The sequence below is a fragment of the Cebidichthys violaceus genome, unplaced genomic scaffold, assembly GCF_023349555.1.
Source record: "Cebidichthys violaceus isolate CVI_PGR_0920_01 unplaced genomic scaffold, fCebVio1.0.p SCAF_21, whole genome shotgun sequence".
In the NCBI taxonomy this organism is placed as follows: Eukaryota; Metazoa; Chordata; class Actinopteri; order Perciformes; family Stichaeidae; genus Cebidichthys; species Cebidichthys violaceus.
The window spans coordinates 9509815-9534919 of NW_027176384.1; the positions used below are offsets into that span (position 1 = coordinate 9509815).

At 43.4% G+C, this 25105-nt stretch overlaps 1 protein-coding gene across 2 annotated transcripts in view; it reads right to left on the minus strand.

Moving 5' to 3' along the window:
* Positions 1–3426: 3426 nt before the first annotated feature.
* The window catches only part of pawr (PRKC, apoptosis, WT1, regulator), a 55474-nt gene continuing 33795 nt past the window's right edge, over positions 3427–25105 (minus strand). For both annotated transcript variants that reach the window (XM_068717224.1, XM_068717225.1), the window contains exons 3-7: positions 20877–21002; positions 14750–14784; positions 11091–11211; positions 8503–8607; positions 3427–4765 (exon numbers count right to left, since the gene is read on the minus strand). In XM_068717224.1, the coding sequence (XP_068573325.1) occupies positions 4679–4765; positions 8503–8607; positions 11091–11211; positions 14750–14784; positions 20877–21002 (474 nt within the window). In that variant the 3' untranslated portion in view covers positions 3427–4678. The remainder of the gene's footprint in view (positions 4766–8502; positions 8608–11090; positions 11212–14749; positions 14785–20876; positions 21003–25105) is intronic.

The window sequence follows — 25105 nt, forward strand, 5'->3', positions numbered from 1 at the left end:
CCCTGAAAGCCCACAACAACGTGGTTTTTCCCAGGGGGCCCAACACACTGGCCATGAGCAACACATAGCAACCACCACTCATTCAATACAAAACAAATAGTGCCTTAAAATAGAGGCAAACCAACATATTACTGTAAAACTAGTCTACACTCCTTCTGCATGACAAGTGAGACATTCAGGCGAAGTTAGAGGAGAGGATGTTTTGTTTATTCTAAATGCAGTGAAAAGTCAGGACCCCCTGTGTCACCTGCCAGCTGGAGGTGCTCTGTGTTTGTTCTCCAGCCTGCCTCGTGAATATTGAAGTCCAAATCAAAGTGCGTTTCTGCACCGGCTAATTACATTCAGATTAGATTACCATGTGTGAGAAAATAAATGGATTCTTGGTTGTGAGGGGCCTGACCGATGGAGACAGCAGCCAACAGGCCAAAGGACAGAGCAGAATATGGGTTTCTAATGCAATCTCAAATAGATAGATAATGGGTTATGATGAGGGGTGGAGGGGTACACAGAAGCCATTTTGGTGATTTAGGTGACAGCTGTGTTGATAAAAACGGGCCAGATGGGAAGTGTTCGGATATGCTTTACAGCAGCTGATAATGTAATAGCTGCTGGATAAAGTAATAATCACATGTCAAAATGTAATAAAATGTCTTTTAAATGGGTTGAAAACCGAGTAAAGCCTTTTAATCTATTAATTCCTGGCTAATAATGTAGCATCACCATAGCATTATCAATTTACATTCATTGACGTGGTCTTTTTGTCACTTTAAATGTTCCCACATTTTGATATTATGCAGCTGATTCTCAGCGCTGAGGCCCCCTGCATCTTCTGTGGCGACTCCTTCATCCTCTGCTTCAATATTTCCTCTGACGAGCTAAATTATGCCATTCGGTAAATGTCACGCAATTGGACCGCCATTAGTTGATTCCTCTCAGTTCGTGAGCCGTGTTTGGTGTCCCATTGACTTTTACGGGGCCTTTCAACAAAGGGCAGCTCCACATGCGTTCCAGGTGTTAAGAGGAAGTGCACGAGGCGTCTGAAGTCTTGTTATGGCGGTTCCCGGCTCCGACGAGGCCGTTGTTTGTCTTCAGAGGACATCTTGGCCGTGCAGCTCGAGTTCAAAAAAAGCACTTTCATGGTGAGTGAGACTTGAAAGACAGTGAGGCCTTCTGCTGGAAGTACAGTGTGACATTAAGTTGTGAAAGCAGGTCTGAACGCGATAATTTCCCATCAGCAAGGATACTTCAATTTGAATACGGCCTTTAAAAATGTCACTGAGTTTTGAGATAATGACGTGTGAGTAGTCACAAAGTCATTTTCAGGCTGGCGGTTGAGAAAATGGGCTGCTGTGATAAAGTAGACCAGAAGGAGCAGGCAGAGGAAATTGCACAAATATGTCCAGAATCTTTTCCACCGATCCGCTCTCACTCTGTCTGGCATGCTGACCCCCCTGCCATCCTCCTCGTGGATGAGTGCTTCTCTGCACCAGGGACCCTGGAGATTGAGGAGATTGGCCGAAGAACCAGGAGCATGAAACCGCCCGATAATGAAATATGGCTGGGTTTTTCGACAAGAACAAGATAAGGCCTGCCTCTCATCTCTGTCCTGATTATCAGCCTCACAGGATCTAACGCACTTTGAGGAGGAAGAACGTGTCCATTATTCAAAGCCGTACGTACAAACAAACCAGACTGGACGCGTGGTCGTCGTTGCAAGGTGTGTTATAGCAATAACTGAATTTAAATGTGGCTTGTACGGTACAGAAAAGAGCCGTTTCTCAATTTAAAGCACAAATAGATTTAGAAAGAACACAGGAATACATTTGCACTGGGCTAAAGTTAAAATAAGCAAATATTGCAATGCAATTTGGCAGAACAAATGGAATCCTGATGTTGAAACTTGGATATGTTGTTATAACCTTTAAACTGTTTTCTGAGTAAATCCCTGGTCTCAAAAAAGGTTTATAAATGTGTCAGGAAACGATCTTTCTCTCCACAATTCAATGTCAAACAGATGATTTTGCATGTTGTTGCAGCTCCGTCCATTTTCGGCCACAGGAGGTTTGTTTTGCTACGTATAGTGGTGGACAGGAGGGTTGTACCACATCATAAACACACTCATCAGGAGCCCAGATGTGGTCCTCAGAAACCGCAAAACACGTCTAACATTCAGGGCCAAAGGCAGGATTTTAGGAATACCGAGGTCCTGAGTTAAAGGAATACCTCAGACTGTTGTATATCAATTACAAACCCTATGTTACCTTTCATTCTTCAATAAAACTTGTGAAAACAGAGAACATTTTTTGATTCTTTGTTCGCCGTAGAATTCACACATGTATCAGTTACTCACTGAGTGAGTAACTGATATACAAATGGCCATTTTGGGGGTGAAGAATTCCTTTAAGGGTCACCCAACACACACCCTTAAGAGAAGAAACAGTCCAAATTGTTTTCATTATTTGTATTTTTCAAATCTCAATTTATTGAGTTAATTAATTTAATTTGTTAACTATAAAAACTCTGTATGTATTTATTTTCTCTTTCATTATGCGGCACCAGATTAAAAAGTTGTACTTCGGGGCATGAAGATATAAAATGCTCTTTCAAAGCTACAAATTAATTTATTTTTAATGACTCTAAAGTAGTCTAATTGAATAGAATGTAAACAACAATTATGACCTCAGTGTCCTCACTAGACCATCTAATGCCGCCCCCCCCCCACACACACACACACACTATACAAGCTGAAAACACGGGCCGCCACTTATCTCAAAAGGTCGTAGACGTGATGACATTTTCTTGCACACCATCAAGACAAAGACCGAGATCCCCGTCTGCTGACAGCAGGCGTTCCCCCGCAGTGAAACCTGTAATTCACAATCTGATCGGATGCTTGCTGAACTCAAGAAGAGCTCCGACGTTGAAGAGCCAATGAGCAGCCTCTTGTGACGAACAAGAGGCAGATATGAATCGTCTTTGCACTAAATTTCCAAATGACAGACTCGACAACTTTTCATAAAAATGCTAATAGGGATTATGGAGAGAGCCCGCAGCCGTTTCCATCAGCTGAAAGAGGCCATTATCTGGAGATTTAGATGACATTAGTCCTGATACGCCTCTGTCCACTTCTCTCTCACAAGGTGAGGGAATTAATGCGCTTCAATAGCGTTCAGTGGAGGGAGGTTTCTCGTCCCGGGATGGTGGCCTCTATGCAGTCAGGTTGGTGATTGGCACGTTGAATCATCAGGAATGTGTGTGTGTGTGTGTGTGTGTGTGTGTGTGTGTGTGTGTGTGTGTGTGTGTGTGTGTGTGTTTTGAGAGCTAGGCGGAGGAACTGAACCCCCTGCCACCGTCACATTGCATTACCGACTCAGTGGCATGGTATCATCACATCAAATTAGTCTTAATGAACACAAGCGAGTCGACTGAGGAGAGAGATAATCAAACTTTTATTAAATGACTTAATCTTCTGTACATGCATAATGTCATGGAAAGAGAGAGAGAGAGAGAGAGAGAGAGAGAGAGAGAGAGAGAGAGATGGGTGTGTGATGTCTGTCTGCGGATGATAACGTGCGAGTGTACGTGGCAGCGGAGTTATCCGTCGACTACAACCTACAGAGGATTTTGCCGCAGTAGCAGGAGCTCCTCAGTGGAGTAAAATGATCTAAATACAGAAAGTAGAAACGCCACTACCAGTCAAGCCTGTTCCCTTGAGTAAACAAAAGAGATGCATTTCAAAGAGTATGTTCCTTCAGTTCATTTGGTTGTATGCACTGTAGCTCACTCCACACATCTTAGATGCCATAAACAGAGCAGCTAAACATCTATCAAATATTGCAAAAACATCAACTTGTAAACAAATTACAGAGAGCTTTTAAAAAAGAAAAGAAAAAAGAATCCAAGAAAGGGTACTAGAAAGGGTTTCACCCTAAGTATAATACTCAGATGTTAACATTGAAATGCGCAAAGCATATAATTCACATAAAGTCTCATTTAAATTTGAAATATGTAAAATACAGGTGTGTAGATGCCCCACTGGGATTCAAATAAAACAAGAAATGATCAGAGGGATTAGAGGCTCTAACTAGTTTTCTTTTTCGAAGAATACCTCACATGAAGGCACTACGCCCACTTTGGCTGATGGTACTGATGGAGCAGTATTCATGCTTCGAGGTCTCTGATGAAACTGCACTCGGACACAATTCAAACATCGCAACGCTGGAGATCGTTTTAACTTTACCTGGGTGACTGCTGTGTGCACGGAGGTTTCTTTTGCTTTTTTTTTAAACCTCTAAACAAGTTTGAAAATACTTTGTGTGCTCTTGTTTGTGCAGCACATACATTCATTTTACTTTATTACTTTATCAGACCATATCAAAAATCCCCCCCCCCCCCCAAAAAAAAATCTAAATGGCCTATATACAATAGATTTACATTAAATATGTACGATGACAGACAGTCCCCGTGAGACTGTCGGTCCCTAGATCGCTCAGCTTTCACAACACATGGAATAAATCCTCTCCGGGGGGGAATGTATTAAAGGCTGTGAGGCTCTGAACGACTAGTTTACAGTTTCACCTCTAACACAGAAAGAGACAGAACCAAACGGATTGATGCTGGACGTGACCCTGGGGCGGGAATGCCGAGGAGGAACATCGCGGGAGGAGGCTGCGTCGGTCTACCTCGTCAGCTGACCCACCACTTTCAGCAGAGTCTTGTTCTCCTGTTTGAGTTGCTCATTCTCATCCTCGATGTCGTCCAGGTCCTGGAACAAAAAGAAGGGGAAAACAGACAGCGCCGGGGTTAGAACTTTCTGGACACATTAATACACACAACCCTGCTGCTATACCTTAGTCCCTCCAGCCAGGCTGCCTTGATAGCAGCAAATTAGACTAACAGCTCCAATTAGTTGCAAATGAGAAAGGCTCTCAGTTGCCACAGCGCCGTCTCATCAAAGTGACACTCCTCATTTTCGCTTTCTTCCATCAACCGGTCGTGATCGCATGGCCGTAGAGAATGAGCTCAACTGAGTCAAACTAAAGAGGTCACGAGTTTCCACAGAGCACGTCGTCTCTGCTGCAGAAGAAGAGCGATAGAAAGACTGGTTTCAGGTGGACTTTACTCCACTATATCTTTACTTTACCACAGAGAATTTACAGCTGCTTTTGTTGCTCCACTCGGCTTCATGGAGCTTTAAAACAAGTTTCAGCTCATTGCTTGGCTGTCCAGCTCACACCTTTACCGTTTTGGTTCATTCTCTGGTGTAAAATCCACCTGTACACTACCTGCTCAGCACCAAACAGCAGACAGACAGAAGCAGCAGAGCATTTAGCAGCTAAAGAGCCAGATGTTTTCCTCACGAGTTGGTAAAGACCAAAAAAACGGCGGCGAAGTGGCCAGAAACACCACTTCAAATGAGTAATAATGTTGCTCCGTATCCGCTTGATGTGTAAAATTAAGATGGTAGATCCCATTAGCTTCGGTCACACGGACGTATGTGCTTACAGGGATGTGAGCTCTCAGACAGGATTTCTCTCTTCAAAGCGTAAATCAAGGGGGAGATAAAAGTTCTGCAGCTGAGCTTAATCTTTTCTTTCTCTCCCAAGTAAACTTCCACGGTCACTGAGGGTTCAATCTTCCCTCTGCGCAGTGACGGCAGACTGGTTCAGCTGTTATCTCCTGCTTTCCCATCAGGCCTTGCGGGAGCCTCTCTCAGGGACATTTCTGATAGCTATCACTAAGTTGACCGTCCTTACATGAAGGGCCTTCTCTCATGACCAGCTTCCTGACCGTGTGATGCTATCAGCCTGAAGCCTCCTGCAATATTGCACTCTGAGGGGGGGGATTCACCAAGAAGGGGAAGGCCGACGCTGATGGCACCATGAACTGCAACCTCCTTTGCCATTTTTTTTTTGTTTCCGTCTCATTGCAGTTATCCCTGCAGGCAAAGCATGAATGTTGCCTTTGCGCCAAGAACACAGTAAAAATGTTCTGACAGCGAGGTCCTGACTGACGAGGTGCAGAGGCATTCCTCAAAACTTCAGGCAAGGAATTCAAATGTTAGAAACGTTATTTAGGATTTAATATCCCAGTCTGTCATCTTTCACACTGTGTAAGAAGATGGCATGATTTAAAGAAAACATAATATTCAATGCTGCCATGTTCGCTAGAAAGTCTCAGTTCAGTTACCGCCAATTCTCTGAAGATACATAATTTTTGCAAATGTTAGCGCTGATGACCAGTGAAATGGTCAGTTTTTGCAATGAGGCTCATTTGCATACAGAAGGGCCAATTTATTTTTGCACCAAATGTATGCATATTACCTTATTTAAATAGCCCTGGAGCATCGCGACGCAGCACAGTTAGGGGTGCATTTCACGGTTTCTTTTTGTTCCTTTTTGCAGGTGTAGCGGCTTCACGAGCCACACAATCCTTTTAAGAAGTTGCCCCTCAGTGTTTGCAGATGGGTTGTGTGATGTGTAGCATGACGATTTAAGTGTCAAGATAATAACTAAGCAACATTCGTTCGGCTAGTGGCTGAAAATGTACACATCGCTGACCGGTGTCGAGCTCGATTTAGTGTTTAGATTGGATTGGCTCCGCAAGGGCAGAGCTGAGATCTCTTTTTCTCTGAACATTTGAGACATGAAAGTCTTTGAGATCTATCCGCTACGTTTCCCTTCAGAGATGCATTTTTACCACCTGCCTCTGTGACCCAGAAACACGGCAGAAAGCTGCGAGTTGAGGAGGAATTGTTGACAGTCTGCGCTGGGAGGGTTCACTGGGTTCAGAGGGTTCGGGGAGGTTTCACTCCGGCGGCTGAATATAAAGAGACATCAGCTTACATGAGTATCGCCCGACCTTTCAACCACGACCGCAGCGTGACGAGGCAACCGGACCTGGAGCGGTGAGGCCAAACCAGACTTACAAAACACACATGACCCCTCCCTGCTAGCGGGTTCACGTCCGTGAGAAACGTTCCCTGTGTGATCGATGCAAGAACTCTCAAAAGTTAGGCTGCATTTTCGTAACAGATCCTCCTGAAGGAGGACTTGGAGTTCTCTTCTTCGGAGAGACTTTTAAGAAGAGCCACGACTAATACCTGTTTCATGCTTCTGGAGGTGAGATTCGGCGCCGTGTGGAAAGTCCATGCTAACGTCTGGTCGTCCAAGAATGGTCCTCCTCTCTTCTGTAGTCTTGCTCTGATGGACAGCTGTGATTGACGGCTGCTTTGAGCCGATCACTGCGAAGCCGCCCTGCACGACTCAGCGCTCCGACCCTCGGTGCATAGCTGCCCAGCACGCAATAGCGTAACATGAGACGAGTAATGTAAGAAGCACCGAGGCCCTGTTCTTTGCATGTCGGCAGATTGAGTCTGTCGTTTCAGCTAGTGCCTCACGACATGTGTTCACGTAACAAATGGAATCTAGCGGCCGAATTATTTCAGGACAGGAGCAAAGTAGGAAGTCAGGTGACATTATTAGGCGGGAGGTGGCGGATGAGTCAAGAAAACATTGGACTTCAACACGGGAGTAAAGTGGATTTTTCAGTTCATCGAAGCTAGTTTAAAATTCAACTGTCAACAAGCCCTCAAGCCCAAAACCTGAGAGTGCAAGCGTATTCACAGTTAGCTGGACTATGACCAAGACGTCTTAGAGCGAACCCGATACAATTTCAGATAGAAATGACGGCTGGCAGGCAGCTGTGAAACAAAGCCATTTGTTTGATTGCAATCTATTTCTTACACCAGAGGCAGAATGACGAATCCGCACTGATTGGTTGAAGATGACAAGGTTGTAATCTGGTGATCATTTAGTTTGGCTTGTGGCTCTACTTTACTGAATGTGAAATGACACAGTAAGTGTGAGGTTAAAATTAATTTTGAAAGATGTAATTGGAGGCTTTTTGAACTCCAGTTGCCTGGGAGTAAAGCAAAAGAAAGTAGAAACTGTGGTGTTGAAAGTTGAAGACTGTGGTGTTTTCAGCTGCACCTTCACAATGCCTTTCTTATTGATCTCTTTCTTTTATCCTTCATTCAACAAAGAGAGCTGTCCACACTGTTTGTCCAATGTGACTGAAAAACCCCTCAGATTTAAACTGACAAAAAGTCAAAAAATAAAAATTCTGTTTGCTTGAGTCATACAATCATTTCTGAAATTCTTATCCACCAGGCAGCAAATTTGTTTTGGTGGATAAATCAATAAGGCATTAATGTCACATGCAACACCAGTTTTGAGGCTCAAATGTCATCAAACCACGGGTGAGTTTTTGAAAGGCAGATTACCAATACAATGCCTCCGAATAAAATATTTGCTGTCATCTTGTAACACGTGTACACATCCAAAAATAGGTCAAATCCTAACGAACTGCAAGAAAAATCATTGGAGAAAAACACACAGCTATGGTGATTTACAAGCCACACAAGTCACCCACGCATGAAAACACAAAGGAACGCTCAAAATATCAGACATCAGAGTAGAAAATCACGTAGGCTGGACTCACTCTGTTCAGCAAGTCAATTTCCTCCCTCAGCTTCCCGATGAGGTCGTCTTTGTCCTCGTTGGATTTCAGCAACCGGTCGTTCTCCTGACGCTCTCTGGCCAGCTCCTGAAAACACACACACACACACACACACACACACACACACACACACACACACACACACACACACACACACACACACACACACACACACACACACACACACACTTGCAACGTGATTACATGAATTATACATCTTTTTACCGGATGACAACAGGGCAGGAAATTTGGATTTACGTTAAAGCACCAATACATTGCTATGGGACTAAAATCTGTAATTACTTCAGTTATAATTAATGCTAAATGTCAGATCCAAAAACATTTGCACTGAAGCATTGCTGCCTGAAAGGTAGGACTTTTTGTGGTTGGGACAGGACTGCCCTAATGAAAGGAGTTCAAGTATGTGGGCATCGTACCAGACTGCTGTAGGGAAGAGGAAGTGGAGCATGAACTTGCATTCTTTCTACTGGCCATCAGGGGGCGACTCCTCTGGTGGTAAAAAGGAGTCTAATTGTATAGAAGTCTATGAGAAAATGACTCTACTTCTCACTTGATGTATTACCATATTAAACATTGTAAACATGATTGTGACGTAATGGAATTGCTGCTCCATCGTGTTAAGAGGACACAGCAGAGGTTGTTTAGCCCTCTGATTAGGATGCCCTCTTGAACGCTTGACTATGCAGTTACATCCAACTGGGAGGAATAGAATATCCTGTGAGGGTTAAACAGTGCGTCCTATCTGGCCAGGAAAAGCCTTGGGTTTCCCCAGGAGGAGCAACAGGAAGTAGCTACAAAAAACTTTACTGTTTGGTTGTTTTATCCAAGAGAATTGTATCCTAAGGGGAGACAAAAAAAAGTAACCTTAACCTTACTACTGACCGGCATTAGAAGGCCTTGGATGTGCCAAACATACAACTGCAAACAGCTGTATTCAACATTTGAGAATATTCAGGCCTGTGTATTAATCTGTTGCCATGTTAAGCTTGCATTAGACTTCTTTATTGAAAGAACATTTTACTTCCAAAAGCATCGGGTTTTAAAAGGCTTTAAAAACCTTTTGTGGCGTGACAGTTTGAATCAAATATATAATTTCAGATTTCAACCTACTCTTCAAAACAAGCAATCTGTCACAATCAACATAACAGATTGTCAGTGAACAATGCGTCAATAATTGCTTTTTTTTATTGTGCTTTTGTGTTTCTTTCAAATGTTACTTGGTTAACAGCCAATGTGTTCCTGTCCGCCTCCTGCAACAACTACAGTTAAATAAATGGATATTGTTCCTCACAGAGAGAGAGAGAGAGTCTTTGTCCTCTATAAACAGAGGTTCTAACGTCTCACAAGTTGAAACTGCTGTTTGTGTTTATGACTGGAATGAAGATCACACCAGAATTAACACATCCCAAAAAAGAATGGAAATTGTTTCCATAGAAACCAATCAGGCAGGTACAGTAGAAGGCGCAAAGCATTAATGTAGCCGACGTTCATGCGCTCACCGGTGAAACTCTATTCATCCTGGTTTTCTTTGAACAAACGCGTCTCGTGCTCCTTTTGCACAAATATAGTAATGCAGGCCGAGTCTCCATTAGCGGATTTGTTCTGAATGTGTCATCAGACCTCTCTATCCAACCTGGGCTCAGTGTAGACACTACTTTGCTTTGGAGAACACTTATTTCTGTGAGATATATATACGTATATATTTATTAAACTCAAATAAACTGTACGTCTCTGTGCTTTTATGCTCTGCTATCTTTGTTGCAGTTGCAGGCTCAGAGTCAGAGATGTACCCGCCAGAAATCTCATACGAACAGACCTTCGACATACACACCTCCGCCTGCAGAAACGGTGCACAAAAATAAATGTGTGAAATGGGATTTTGTAAGTGCTCCTAGTCATTCAAGTGAGAGAAATACCTGACGTCAAAGTCACTGAGGTCAAAACAGTGCTTACTTTAAAAACCTTTTTTTTTTTTCCCGAAAGCTACCCAAGTGACATTTGATTCCGAGTTGAGTTTCTACAGTGGCAGCGGGGAAGGGTTGAGTGTCTGATAGGAGCAGCGTGGGAGGAAAAGACGTATCTGTACTGTGAAAAGGTCATCGCTTCAACAACACTGAGGAGGATTTCTGCCAGAAAGTTTCCAGCCATAAAGTCAGAACGGAGGCGGCCGCTCAAAGGACCCCAAGTTCAAATCCATCTGACCAAAGTGCAGCTGATAGACGCTTTCAGTCGGCCAAAAGAGTAACAAAACAGTTTATAGGATTTAACAATGATAGGACATCAATCATCAAGCTGACGTTTACTCTATAATGTTACATTTCCACGGTGGTTTGGGTCGATTTAAATTTGGTTACACACACACACACAAGAGGGAAAACCCGCTGAAACTTCGATATATTTACTCTCACTCGCTGATATTTCTTAAAAATTCACGTCCCATTTCGAGGGTGGGACTAACTTGCCTTGTGTTTCTATTGGTGGAGTATTTATTAGTATTATTAGTGACTGTAACCAAGCAGTACTATTAAAGACAGGCTCTGAAGACACACCTTCTCCAGCTCCTCCATCCTTTTCTCCAAACTCCCCGGCGCAGCAGCTCCTCCGTCTCGGCAGTGACGGTTGTGTCGTTGTCTGCTGTTCCCACCCGCCTCTTCCTCAGATCCTGCAGAGCTGTAACAAAAAGGCACACAAAAACATTAATACAATACAGAACACAACTCAAACACTCAAGGTTTCTACACATGGAAAAACGAAGGATAGAAAAACGGTACATTTTGTGCAAATTTCACTATTCAAAGTGTCCAATACTGTATTCACAGTGAGGCTGCTTGAAGGTATGAATCATACCCACATTATTAAACTTCAATGGGATGACACATCCATCATCAAAAGAACAGGTGGGACTATCTTCTGCGTGTTTGCCCATTCAATTAGCCGCGCACTATTAACAACCCCTCTCCCTTTTATTCCATTAATGGAGAAAAGGCCGTCAAGGTTTTGCAACTTTGGTGCAAAAAGGATTCTGATTAAGAAACAATTTACATATTACAACTTCAAATAGGCTGAAGAATGGCAGTGGAAACGTGTGCGTCAATGTTCTTAAGCCGGTGAGAGGAAAAAAAAGAAAAGAAGAAGAAGGGTTCTGCATGCAGCTCGAGCAGAACATTAACCTTATCTCCTCTTCACCTTCTCGCTACTTAGAGACAGATTCTGGGGCAGCTGGGGAAGAACAGTGTATTCTCTGACTGACCTCATTTCAATAACTATTGACGAGGAAACTCGGAATGAGTTGCTGGCTCTGCCCCCCAAACCCGACTCCAACTACTCCCGCTCCCCGGCAGGAACAGATTGTGCCGGGTTTACAAAATCTCCCAGGGAATCAAATTATTGTGAGTACGACTGTAGACTTCACTGGATCTCGTCTGAAGGGGCTGTCTGCATATTTCTACAGCTGAAACAGAGAGGAGAGCTGCTGGCAAGACAAACGACAAATACAACTCTTCTGAACCATCTGCACTCTTTTCAGGATCTGCCAAATATCACGTTTCCATTATTCGACTGCTTTACGAAGTACTTTTAACTCTGAGAGTCAAATAGTTTTTTTTGCTGCTACAGAATGTCGTATAGAGAACCTTTAAACAAAAGACAATTTATGTCCTACGGAGATTGTGCGACATCTTTGCCCAGTGCTGCCACAAAACACTGGATTGTGGATTTTTTTAGAAACGCTGCACAGCTTCATGATTCATCTGAAGTTAATTCTTACAGAAAGCCAATCATCGCCTTTGATCGAGAGGGGAGTCCTTGTTAAACCGCCTCTCTCATTCTAGGCTCTTCAGGGCGACTCTTCCTTTATCGGCACCAGCACACATGCTATGCTCTTGTGAGAATACATTACAAAGCGTGACAACGAACACGTCCCCTCACCGTGTGTCCGAAAAAGAGCCGAGCGCAAGACGATGACATGCCCCGTGTGCGTCTACATCCATGCATGTCATCTTGTTTCTATAGACATCTCCCTGGTTGCACACACACACCCACACACACACACACACACACACACACACACACACACACACACACACACACACACACACACAAGGGGGCTCAGCGGGTGTTGAAGCTGAGCCTAAACATCCATGGCCTCGATACTAAATATCACACCGTGGCCCATTAGCACCCTGCAGCTTGAGGTCTGGGGGAGATAGAGGCTGAGCCAATCACGCGCTCTCGGGAGGCCTCAGCAGGGGGGAAGGAGAGAGAGCGCACAGACGGGAGAGCCTTCAAACAGCCACAGGTATAACCACAAAGTCAAGTGCATAAAAACTACACTGGAAACCACAACACACAGTACTCAACCATCTGATTAACACCCCGCCTCGCCATGATTCATGCCATTCCCCCCCCAAATAGCAAGAAAACGACGAGACATTCAGAGTGCTTTTGAGCTCGTACTTTAAAAAGGTGCAAGATACAAGATTGGGAGCATTTTGATTGCCTCTCAACAACAACAAAAAGAGGAGATGCTGTGATAAAAACACACACAGAGATAGAGCGACTTCATTTTTCTGCTCAGGTAGACATTACTCCACTATATCTTTACAAAGCAAATAGTCTTTTGCTGCTTTATTAATGCTCTGAATGTTGTATTTTGCTCCTTTAAAAGTAATCAGCAATACCTCATTGACCCATGCTCCAATCTCCCAGGCCCCCTGAACTGTGCAAGATGAGCTTCTGTGGTTACATAGTTTCATGCATTCATCTGAGAGGTAGAGGGAGCTTCAGACAAAGGAAAAATAAATAAAAAATGCGTTCTTAAAAGGGCTGAACAATTAATCCAATTTGATTGAATTTAATTACTGCAATTTCCCAATCACAGGAGGCGCAATATTTGATGAAGGTGAAATGTGTGTCAAAATACCATTTAAAATTAAATATTGTTGTGCTGCAGAGATGTCCCCGACTACACATCACATTTTACAGGATTAAGAAAACATCTTTGTTTAGTACGCATCCAAGCAAAATCATTTAAAAATTAGAATAATGATGCAAAAATGATAATTCTCTCTGATTTCGCACAATAACCCCATTTATAAATACTTTTTCAGAAGCTAATGAGGGACTCAGACACATTTAACTGTCCAACAGCCAGATAATATTTACTGCGAAATATTTTTTGATCTGATCTGATGTCATCATATAACATGGAACATTGTGTGTCTGGACTTTTCAACATTACGAAATGAGTATTTGTGGAGAGCAAGACCAAACTGTGCAGCAGATGAATGACTTGAGTCTAAAAAAAAGGAGAAAAGATGAAGTGACTGAGACCGGCGAGAGTTGACAGAAAGAGAGTAAATTAGAGGGAGACACGAATCTCTAAAGTTTCTGCCCAGCCCACCTGGCGGGTTATCCGTTGAAGAACTGCGGAGCGTCCAAGTGTAGCCAAGCCAGCTGATGAGAGCAGCGGCCATAATTACATGGCCAGATTGAATGTCAGCTGGTGAACTTCGCTGTTGGGGTTGGCCACGACTTCGCAATTTGGTTTCAAATAAAGCAGAAATAAACACACACCGGACACACACAGGTGTTCTCAAAGGACTCGTAGTGTTGACTGTGTCTTACAGGATAATTCATCGGGTCAATAAGTACCTCTTTTTCTTCAAGAGTTTGCAATTCAGATTTACAAAATGTGACTATTATTTTATAAATAGTGTAATATAATGGAAGCAGATGAAAGAAGAGTTATTTTGTAAATTGTATGAAAAATAAATAAAAATCATCTGCCCAGAAGGAGGTGTCGGCCCAAACATTGTTTGAAAAGCAAAAGTTTGAAAGCCCCTCATCAAATGCAATCTTGCAAAGCAATCTCGACCGAAATGAACCACACATTTTAGAAACGTCTCAAAGCAAATGATTTACTTTCAACACGCCCTGCCAGCAACGGCAGTGAAGTGTCATCAACAGTCATCTTTCTTGAGCCATAAAAGCATGAAAAGAGCAGCATCGAGGGAGGAAAAAAAGAAATCAACAGTGACGCACCAAGAAAAAGGCCCTCGGATCATTTCAGAGGGAATCTGCTCTGGTAATTGATGACTCAAACTGCTGTTTCTCATCCCGGCCGCCGTCCCTTCTCCTGACACATTGCTAGCGATGCCGAAGCAGATAAACTCCACTCTCAGTGTCGGGGTAATAAAACGAGTCTCACCTCTTGTGGCGGCCGCTCCCAGATCTGGGGGTTTCCTGAAACAAAAAAAAAAGGAAAGGATCGCCTTCAGTCCACAAACAATAACTCAAGAAACTCTAGAGAGAAGTGCTTGTTCAGTCTCAATTTCACAAAAGCAGTAGATATCAGAATGAGCTTTCAGGTATCATTTGTTGTGTTCAGCTAGCCTTGGGTGGTGTTGGTTCGCCAAAAAGAAACACAAAACCATCCACAGGATAAGAGAAATTCATCAGGAGCGGCATTTATAAAAAGCCTTTAGGTTGTGTATGAACGTTTGTGAATCGCAGCTGCTGAGCTGATATATAGATGAGCTTTGTTCCATTTAATAGTTCAACAGGAGCTCTGTAGCCCCAAGAGGCAGAAAGGCAATCTGCTTTGTGTAACATGGAGGTGCATGTTTATCTTCTTTTTTCCCATTATTGTATGATCTAAAGGTTGTTTAGATCTATACAGCAGCGATGCTCCAATAAAACCGCCTTCGGCAAAATAGCGGTTTCCTTCGAAAAAATGAGGTGTTGTGAGATGAATGCGCATCTCCTCCTTCCTAAGGTCTTGTGCAGTGAAGAGTCCTGGGTTTGATTGAGGAGCCTTGGCTCGGCTGCAATCTATCAGTCACATCAGTGGTGAGGGGGGAGGGGGGGGGGGGGGGACGCCGTGCCCGACTCTTAGCATGCACCAGCCTCTCCGTCTCGGTGACATATCATCCATTACCCGCGGATGAAATCCCGACCCCTCATCCCTTCTCGGGCTCAAGCTTGGATAGATTTACTAAGATGGAGGACAGTGAGAGGGCGGTCTGCTGCAGCAGCAGGTCAGACACTAAATAATACATCACCTGCACACAAGACCTGCTTCAAGAAACACCTGGATTTAAGAGCGCTTTGATGAAATTTGTTCTAGAAACTGACATTTTCTAGGATTTGGTGTAATCCAACAGCTGCCACAGCTGGACTTGAAAAAGCCAGCTGTGTGGCCGTTCAAACTTCTCTACAAAATGTTTCATCAGGAGTTCAGTCAAAGGCAGACAAATGGCGCTACTCTTCAGGTGTACTGGTTTGGTTTGTTAGAAAAAGAAGAACTGTGCATACTGGGGTTGAAGATTAAAGTTTTTGAAATGAACTTGTGTAGTTTAGTTTAACAAACGTCCCAAAATAGTGAAAAATGTCCGTCGCAATGTCCGAGCGTTCTTCACGTTTGCGCTCGTTTCGTCCAATTTGAGGAGTTGCAATCACGATCTCACATTTCTGAAAAGACTTCTGTTGATCCCGTCTGCGTTTCAGTACTACCACATCCTCCTTCCCAGAGTAAATGACTCGATAAGGGGGAAACCAAATCAGACGTCTAAAGACAAGACAGAAAAAGAGGAAGACAGTATCTTTTTTGTTGAGATGTGATGCGTATAGCAGCTGTAAACCTCTAACAGAGCCTCCAGTCAATACAGATCACAGTGTAGCAACAGAAAATGCTGTCTATATGTAAATGTGTGTTTAGTCTCTTGCCTCGACAGTCAAGAGAAACTTGAATAAACCAACAGGATGATTTGAATATACAATTGACCTGGAAACCCACTCTGCTGGTCAGGAACACAGTCGGCTTCCTGACGAGGTAGGAAACAATTGTTTGCTTTCACATTTCCAAATTAAAGTAAAAACATCTGTTCTGTAAGATTTCATATTCAAAGTTTGTTTCACTACCGACAAAGGTTAGTGGACGGGATTGATTATTTTCTGAGGTGAAAAAGGGTTTAAATACGAGTCTAAACAACAATGTGAAGGAAGGTCAGGGCCGATCCTCATCTGCACACAGTCAAAACAAAAGAGCAACAATGATTCCTACTTGATATTCGTGTACTTTAAATTATACTTTGAAGCTAAAACAGAAGGGTTTCATCCCCTGCATCTCAGCATGAGAACATTTTTGGACTGCTGTAACTGAAATCCTGTCGTGAAAGTACATATTTTTAACTAGTAACTAATACCCAGGTTTAACTTTGCAGCATCAAACCCATTTTAATTGTTTGCAGTAGCTTGCAGGCCAGATTACTAATGGTCAGCACCCACCTCTGTGTGCAGCAGACAATCTGAGAATGAAATCACAGATTGTTTACAGAAAACATCACAGACTTCATTTGCCACATTATTACCGCAGTGTTTCACAGTGTCTGGGATATGAATCTGCGAGACAAGGTCAGCGTAACTCATGTGCGACTTCTCCTTCACTGCACACAACACAAGACCGTGCAACTTTATTTATCATGCTTGAGCTGAGCTGACAGCTCCCATAAGCCCCACTGCAGAGCTACTAAGAGACAAATATCAACAATAAAACGAGTACTTGAGCAGAATGTAACATTTCTTTGCGTGTGTGTGCGTGTGTGTGTGTGACATCACGCATCCAAACGTCTGACAGACATTTATGGCTGGATGACGACTCTGATTCAAGTCGACAGCTCATTAAATGCAAAAAATGCGTAAAGGAATGCCATTAAAGGTGGCATTTGCCTTTCCGTCCAGCTGCCTGCTCAGAGCATTTCTCTGTACAAAGCTGATAAAGATCACTATTTTACAGGAGGCATTCAGTAAGAGAGAGAGAGAGAGAGAGAGATGCTCTTCAAATAAGCTCACATGATTGACATCATAATAATTTATAATAAGCTAAACTAGGCAAATGAAGAGTCCCTATTCTGGGAGAGATCACTGGCAAGTACTGTGCATGTTTGTAGGATAACTATGGGCGAACATCGTACCTACTGTGAAGCTCTGCTCTATTGTTGGAGCAGATTTGCTTTGCAGTTCTCTCACACACCTTTTTTAATTTAGATGCTAACCTCACCTAGCTGTCTCGGTCTTTGATGCCGGCTGAAGAAACAGATGTCCAAATGCCAACATCAATCGAAGTCTGAGGATGAAAACAGGACCAACCTGCGAACAACACTGTAAACAGCTGCAGAGAGTCACGACCACCTCTTGCCCTGTTTTTGACCGATACAGCTATATTGGATGCGTATCAGTCAAAAGGTATTTTTCCCTGTATTTCCCCTCGGGTCCTTGTATGAACTTTTCTTGCACCCATGCAATGCCTGTAATAGAAGAAATTATCAGAAAAATGATTATTATTATTATTATTAGAAAAATCCAGGCCGCTTAATGCACAGCAGCACCTTCTTTCTATGTTTTGAATGATATCTGAATAAAGTTTGATTAAATCTGTGTCTCCGGTTTGCTGTGAAAATGATTTTCAGTTTCTCACCAACTACCTAACCTATTTTTGCAGCTAGAAGTCCTGTCAAAGATAAATATTGGTGCGGTTCAGTTGGCTTATATAACAGCAATCCTTAAAATCTTGAATCAACACAAGTGTGAGTGTGATCAAATATTGTTTCAGGCAACGGGATGAAATTCAGTGTTTGGAAATGCCGTGTGATGGGTAGTGAACGGTTCCCTCCCGCTCACACAAGACGCTCTGGTCTGAAAGGTGCTAATTAAAAATGCAAATTAGGCTCGTTAAAAAGTGCTGGATGCAGTGTGTGCTTTCCACGTAAGAGAGAGACTGGCAGTATAACTGCTCTGCTGTGGACCTGGCGCCGCATTAAATGCAGATGATCCCGAGGAATGTTCCATATGGTTCTGACTGCTGGATCACTGGAGCAGGTTTTCTTGTAGGACTTAGGACATACCAGAGGGAGGTAAGGCCAGATAACAAGGACCACATGGCTGCAGAGGGCCTCTCTCACTGTGTACACATCGGATACATGTGTCCTGTCACATGGAGGAGAGCTGTGTGTCCATGCACGCACACGCACACGCACACGCACACACACACACACACACACACACACACACTCTAGAGGCAGATCTAAATGGAGCACAGGTCCCCAAAAAAAGATGGAAAATAATTAAACATTCAAACATAAAATATTTCACATCCAAGATCCTTCCAGGAGTTTCCATTAAGTCTTTCACATGCTCCGAGACCTGCGGGAGACTGTTAACAGCCATTCGGCTCTGAACAGAAGTGAGCTGAGCTTCTTTTATAAAAAGAAAAAAAAAAGAAGCTTTTTTTTGTCCAGATATCTTGATAACAGCTACGAGGCCCGACTGGACGTTGTATATCATAACGAGCCTGACATGGCAATTGCTTGTCTCCCGTTGATAAATGGGGCCCGAGAGGAGCGGCACATTTTTTGGGACGCTCCATCTTTACAGATGTCTTACTGACAGCTCTGCAGTAAATCCACTGACCACACTGGACTCCTCCGGCTCTCTATTCCTCCCAGACCGCCTCTTCATGAGCAGGCTGGCACAGCGGAATATGAATGTCAGTGTTATATGAGTGACAGAGAGACATCTAATGGTTAGTTTCTGCATCGCCACATCTGGTCTGCGTCAGGCCTCATGCTGTGAACTTTAGTAAGAATAGATTCAGCACGCATGAATGGACGTTTTCCGTTTCAGATGTTGGGAATCTCTTAATACAAATGAACGGAGAGAAGCTGCAGGAAACAGATTCTACTGAAATGCTTGTTGTTTGTTTATGCGTATATTATTTTCTACGTCTCAGCAGGTGCTGTCACAATCTTCCTGTTAGTGTGGTGTCTGTGTACATATTTCATACACAACTCCTCGCTTTGCGTAAACAGCCTCAGACGAGTCCAGCCCTAAAAACAAAATAAGCCTGCTGATGCATAGCAGCCGATCCATCTGGAACGCAACTCTGAGCTACACCCACAAGAGTTGTCACTCAGTTGACGGAGCCATTAGAATTTTTCTTATTTCTTTCAAATGGCAATTTTCATGTAAATCAGATAGTGTTTTACAGAAATACAAACAGAGCGGTTTCAGTCGTTACACAGCTGGATGCTTCTCATATCCTGCGTGTGCTCTGTTTCTTATTGAAAACCCCTTCGTGCATTTGAAGTTGAAATGACAAACGGCGCACGACTGAATGTGAACTGCTATCCTCGACATCATAAAAGACTCAAATAACGAGCGCGTCATTTCTGATTTGGTTTCCTGTTCGTGCCCTCGCTCTATGGACGCCTCCTGGACTCATCTGGAGATAGAGCAGACCGTCTCTGCATGGATTCACTTTGATCAAATAAGCACAATGTTGCTCGCTAAGATTAAGACACTCATTTTGAAGACGACAACAGTACCTGATTCACCAGACACCTTGTACACAGAACAGATCCAAACCCCAGCTTTCAAATGAAGCTTGATGGATGTGGCTTTTAACCTCGAGGACTTGAGCTGCACGGAGAAACGCTGTGTGGTGTGTGATGTGAATGATACTGCTGTGTTTCATAAATCTATACTGCAATGAATCAATTACTCATTTGGTTTGTAAAACAATGAAAAAGGTGACATTTTCAAGTTGCTTCTTTTTATCCATCTTACACTCTAAAACCCAAAGATGTACAATTTAAAATGATAGAAAACGGAGAAAGCAACAAATCCTCATACTGCCGAAGCTGGAGCTTGTGAATATTTGGTATTTTGGCTCGGTAAAAGACAGATAATTATGAATCGATTTAAAATTCATCCCAACGCTCATCTTGTTGCAAGAAAAAAGTCACATGGACATTAGCTGCTTTGTATGTTCAACCAGCTTTAAGGAGAAGAAAGTTAGCCCGCTACAAACACCAAAGGCCCCAGACCTGTGAGAAACCGTCTCTCCGAGTAGCTTTAACAGGATTTTAGGGTGATTCTTATTGCTTTTAACTGATTTCGCAGTGATGATGAAATGCCGAAACACCTTTGGGTTTTTGCGTCACCGCAGCCTTTCAAGCAAACTCAGCTCCTGAGCTCTCCGGGTGTCTGCCTGAGCAACAGTGCCTCTGTTTGGCAGCACCGATGTATCAACCCGTACAATGAAGTGTGGTGGAAAAGCAAAACGTGATACGAGTCTATGGGAGACAACACAGGCTGGATTAGAGAGGCACTGCTGCAGAGACACAGAGTCTCTTATTGGATGCTTTTGAATGACCTCTGTATCAACTCCTATGTGGATATTAAACCTTCTCTGAATTGAAGTGGAGGAGATACAACCAGTGGTTAGATACCACCAGAGGTAGCTCTGTCCCCCTTCCTCCTGTCATGCTGTTTCTTACCATCAAGTGGCCGACGGCAGGGTCAGCTGTCATGGCCTCGTTCTGGAAAGTGTTGGCCTGCACCAGCTCCTCCTCCTCCTTCCTGTCCTTCTCCCCAGCGTCGTCATCGTCCAGCTCATCCAGGCTCTGAGGGAAGAGGAGGAAGAGGACGAAAGATCAGATCAGATCAGCCTCGGGGTGGAGCGAGTACAGCCACACGGACACAAGAAAGCAGGTTATGGGGAGAAAGCACATTAAGGCCAGTTTCTGACACATTTCAAATCATCAAAACAAACGCCGTGCTTTGTCTGCAACCGTTTGTGAAATGGGACAAAGCTAAGATTTGCTGTGCAAGAAAATCGCTTGTATGAAACAGGCACATATGGTACAGCTCGTCAGTAATCTAATTTCTCTATGAACTAGGTCATGAATATTAAGTGTATACTGGAGTTAAGATCTTTTTTTTCCCCCCTCGTCATGTATGGTGAATGTATTGTAAACTGCTATTTCTGTCATTTTTCTGCAGAGAGTCAACAGTAACTCGGTCACTTCAGTGCATGTTGACACACTGACGGGCGAGGTCATTCCCACCATAACAGCTGCGTTGACCTCTGGCTCAACACAGCCGGGGTCTCCTCTTAATCCTCTTAAGACGTGATCACATTCACTTCCAGGAATCCCCGAAGGAGCTGCAGCTCAAACACTACCCGACACTAGATGGACCAGTCAGACAACAGGAAGACGGCTCAGAGGGCCTTTCACCTCCTGGGGACAGTCTGAGGGGATTTCTGACCGTTGGAATGTCCCTTGAAAACACAATAAAAGACAGACAGAGAGCAAACGTCCCTTTAACAGACGAGTGGGGAGTTGGCTTTCATTATCTAGACAGATCATTTTTGCACATTGCCTGGCAAACCACTCCAACTCTCACTCCTTGTAATCTCAGCTTTATCATGAAATACGTGCACAGCCTCGGCTCCCCATTTGCATTGCTTTTGCAGTCAACTGCGCGGCGGAGTTACGGGGTTCATCTGTCGGGAGCGGCGAAGATTCATTGCGTAAACAGAGCTCAGCATTAGGATGGATCGGTTGGGTCGTGACGAGAGACAGAGACCCCGAGCCAAACTCCCAGAGGGTCACAATGCAAAGCAGTCTTTCCTGTTTCAAGCTGCAGGGGAGAACAAAAGGTGCCCGCTCAAAAGGCCCTTTAGAGGCAAAAATAGCCTTACAAGGTTAACAAGGAATGCAGTCATTTGCGAGGCCTTTCCTGCCAAACGCTTTATCAGTTGTCCTTGGGGGAGGGGGAGGGGGGGGGGAGCCAGCGACTTTTCTTCTTGACTCTCACTGTGGGTACAACACGAGCGCTTTCCTCTTTCACCTCATGTACCTCAGTGCTAACCAGCTCTCTCTCTCTCTCTCTCTCTCTCTCTCTCTCTCTCTCTAACATGCATGCACACAGGGGTGGACACAATAACGTGAACAAACCCTCCAATAAATACAGCCAAAATTTATGTCAGAGAGTTTTTGTATTTCCACTGTTTTTGTGCTGTTCTTGCGTTGGATTGCACCGCTTTGTGCTGAAACATGAAAGGTTTTCTTGCAGCGGTTTACGGTTGCCAACTTGACAGAGCACCATTTCAAGATTAGGACCTAACGCTATGTGGGGGAAAGAGAGGGTAGAGGAGGTTTTGGAGATTAAAAACTGTAAAGTAAACAGCAGTTTGTCTGGGTCGACACAAAGGGAATTGTGCAGTGACTAACCACTCTGCAATGCACAAACTTGCCTGAAATGTGGAATTGGGAATCTCAAAGTTTATCTTGGATAGAGATGCAGCCCGTTTTGCCCTCTACTATTCCAAATTGATGTGCGTTTCTTCTACCCCCCCCCCCCAAAAAAAAAGAGGAGAAAGCGGGATCTGTGTGTAACCATATAAGGGATGTTTTTGCCCCTGAATTCATAAAAATGAGTCAGTGTAAATAAACCTTGGACCGTGGAAACTAGCAGTGAAGGTGTGGAGGGATGAATGAGAGATGCTTTGACTTTCAATGTTTTGAGGAATGTCACATTTAATCACTGCAAAGTGTCCAAAACCGAGAGGTACTCAGAATGAGGTCAAACACTGACAAAAGCCACAAAGCACAGCGTTAGTGGTTGCAGATTTGGTTTTAACAGCATATTCTCCTTAGAATAGTTTGTGCATGAAAGCACACTTTGTACTCGTACGACACATTCTGAAAGAAGAGGGACATACATTAAACACTGGAACGTTTTGACGTTTTATTTGGAGCCTTTGGAGTGTGCAGACCTCTTTTGTGTCCTGCATATTTTCAAAGAACACATTTTTTTGTTAAATAACAAATGATGTTATGTATTGTGTATCTCATATTTATGGGAACACTTTGCAGCAGTGTAACGCAGAAAAAGATCTGAATAACACTTTCAGCTAAAGTAAAAAGATCTACAGTAACACATCTGGCCTTTTTTTTCTCCCAAAAAGGGTCATTGTAAAGCCTGCTACTGTCAATCTTAATTACACATTGGGTTAGCTGGGTGCATGCTGCCAGAATGCAACTGATTACATATGATGGACGCACGTTTTATACCACAGGACTCTCAGATGGATTAATATACAAAACTCTTCAACATTGCTGAATACTATCATCTATGATTAACTGCTCTCTAATGAGCCATCATTTAGGTTCATCCTGTAAAATGCAGCCCCAAGCCAACACACATAACCTGATCACCATGGATTCCTGTGACGACGATGATGATGATGATGATGATGATGATGATGATGATGATGATGATGATGATACACGCCAAGTCAAAGAGATTAGAAAGATGAGCGTGAGCTCAAAAGAAGCAGCCAGATTTCCCAGAATCCTCTCTGCTTCCTGTTTACAGCAGGACCAAGAGTCGGGGCCCTCATGAGAGTGTTTACTTCAGTGCAACAAGTAAAACACGTATCCTGGTCCTGTCCGTCACTCTGCACAGGAAGAATTAAAGAGGCTTCATCTGCAGCGGAGCTTCACGGTCTACTGGAATGTCTGTTGTGGTTGGAAACTCTTTTCTTTGGAGAGGAAAATAATCAACCATCTATTCCAAAGCCCCTGGCTGCAAACATCTGAATGCAGTTCGATTCTTTTCTGCTGTCTACATGTTTCTACTGTAGAAACATGGTGGACTCCATGAAGAGGATCTGCTCCCTATGCAGATATGAAGGGCTCATTCTAAGATAAGGAAAACACAATTCTTACTTTCAGGTGATTATCCACTTATGAAAACATAATAATGAATATTATATTCCATGTCTGCCAATAAATCCCCCTAAATCCAACACACTGGAGCTTTAAGTAAGAGGTGCAGTTCCATAAGACTCCTTTCACTGTAAAACAAGCAACACATAGTTCACAGAGTTCAGAACAGCAGTGAAGGGCTTCATTTTGCAATAATCCTCCAAAACATTTTACAAGCCAAATTCTTACATAATCTACACATTTTATTAGAGGAGACGACTGAGCCAAAAATATAAAAACTTCAGAGTAAAACTTGCTCTGCATTCGGCCCCTTATTGCATTCATACTTCACAAAGACACGGTAACGTTGACACCGGAGCAATTTAGCACTTTGGTCACTAATAATGTCAATAAATGACCACCTATTGTAATGGATATGCTTTACCTTTAGTAAATATTTAAGACACACCCTCCATGGAAATGTATCAGAATCCAAATCAAGCCCGGGCAATATGATCTAAAATGTACGTAACAATAAGTATATTTGAATACCAGTATATTCTACTTGTGCTATCTTACTTTTATGTTTTTTCTGGATTCATTATAGCATCACTGGTTGTAGGTATTTGTTAATTCGGACGATTTAATTACGATTAGAGTACATTTAAGGCTGGTAAGAGATTCATGTCGGTAGTTCAGTGAGTTTGGTTTACTGTCCAGCTCAAACCTGAATCTTCTTCCCAGAGAAGCGATTTGAGATCCAGCGTGAACCTCCGTGCGGCCTTGTCACCCTGCCAGTCCCCTGTCCACTTAAGTCCTCAGATTTATCTCTAAACAAGCAAAGGGCACCTCGGGCGGAGGTACACCCTCATACAGCAGGCTTAATGACTTTATTAATCACCTGCCACTCGCCACAGCACAGCGACTTCATTAAGATGATCTATTGGAGGCTGGCACACCGACGCCCACCGTCTTCTAATCAGGACCGCCAGTCAGCTCGGACATCGGCG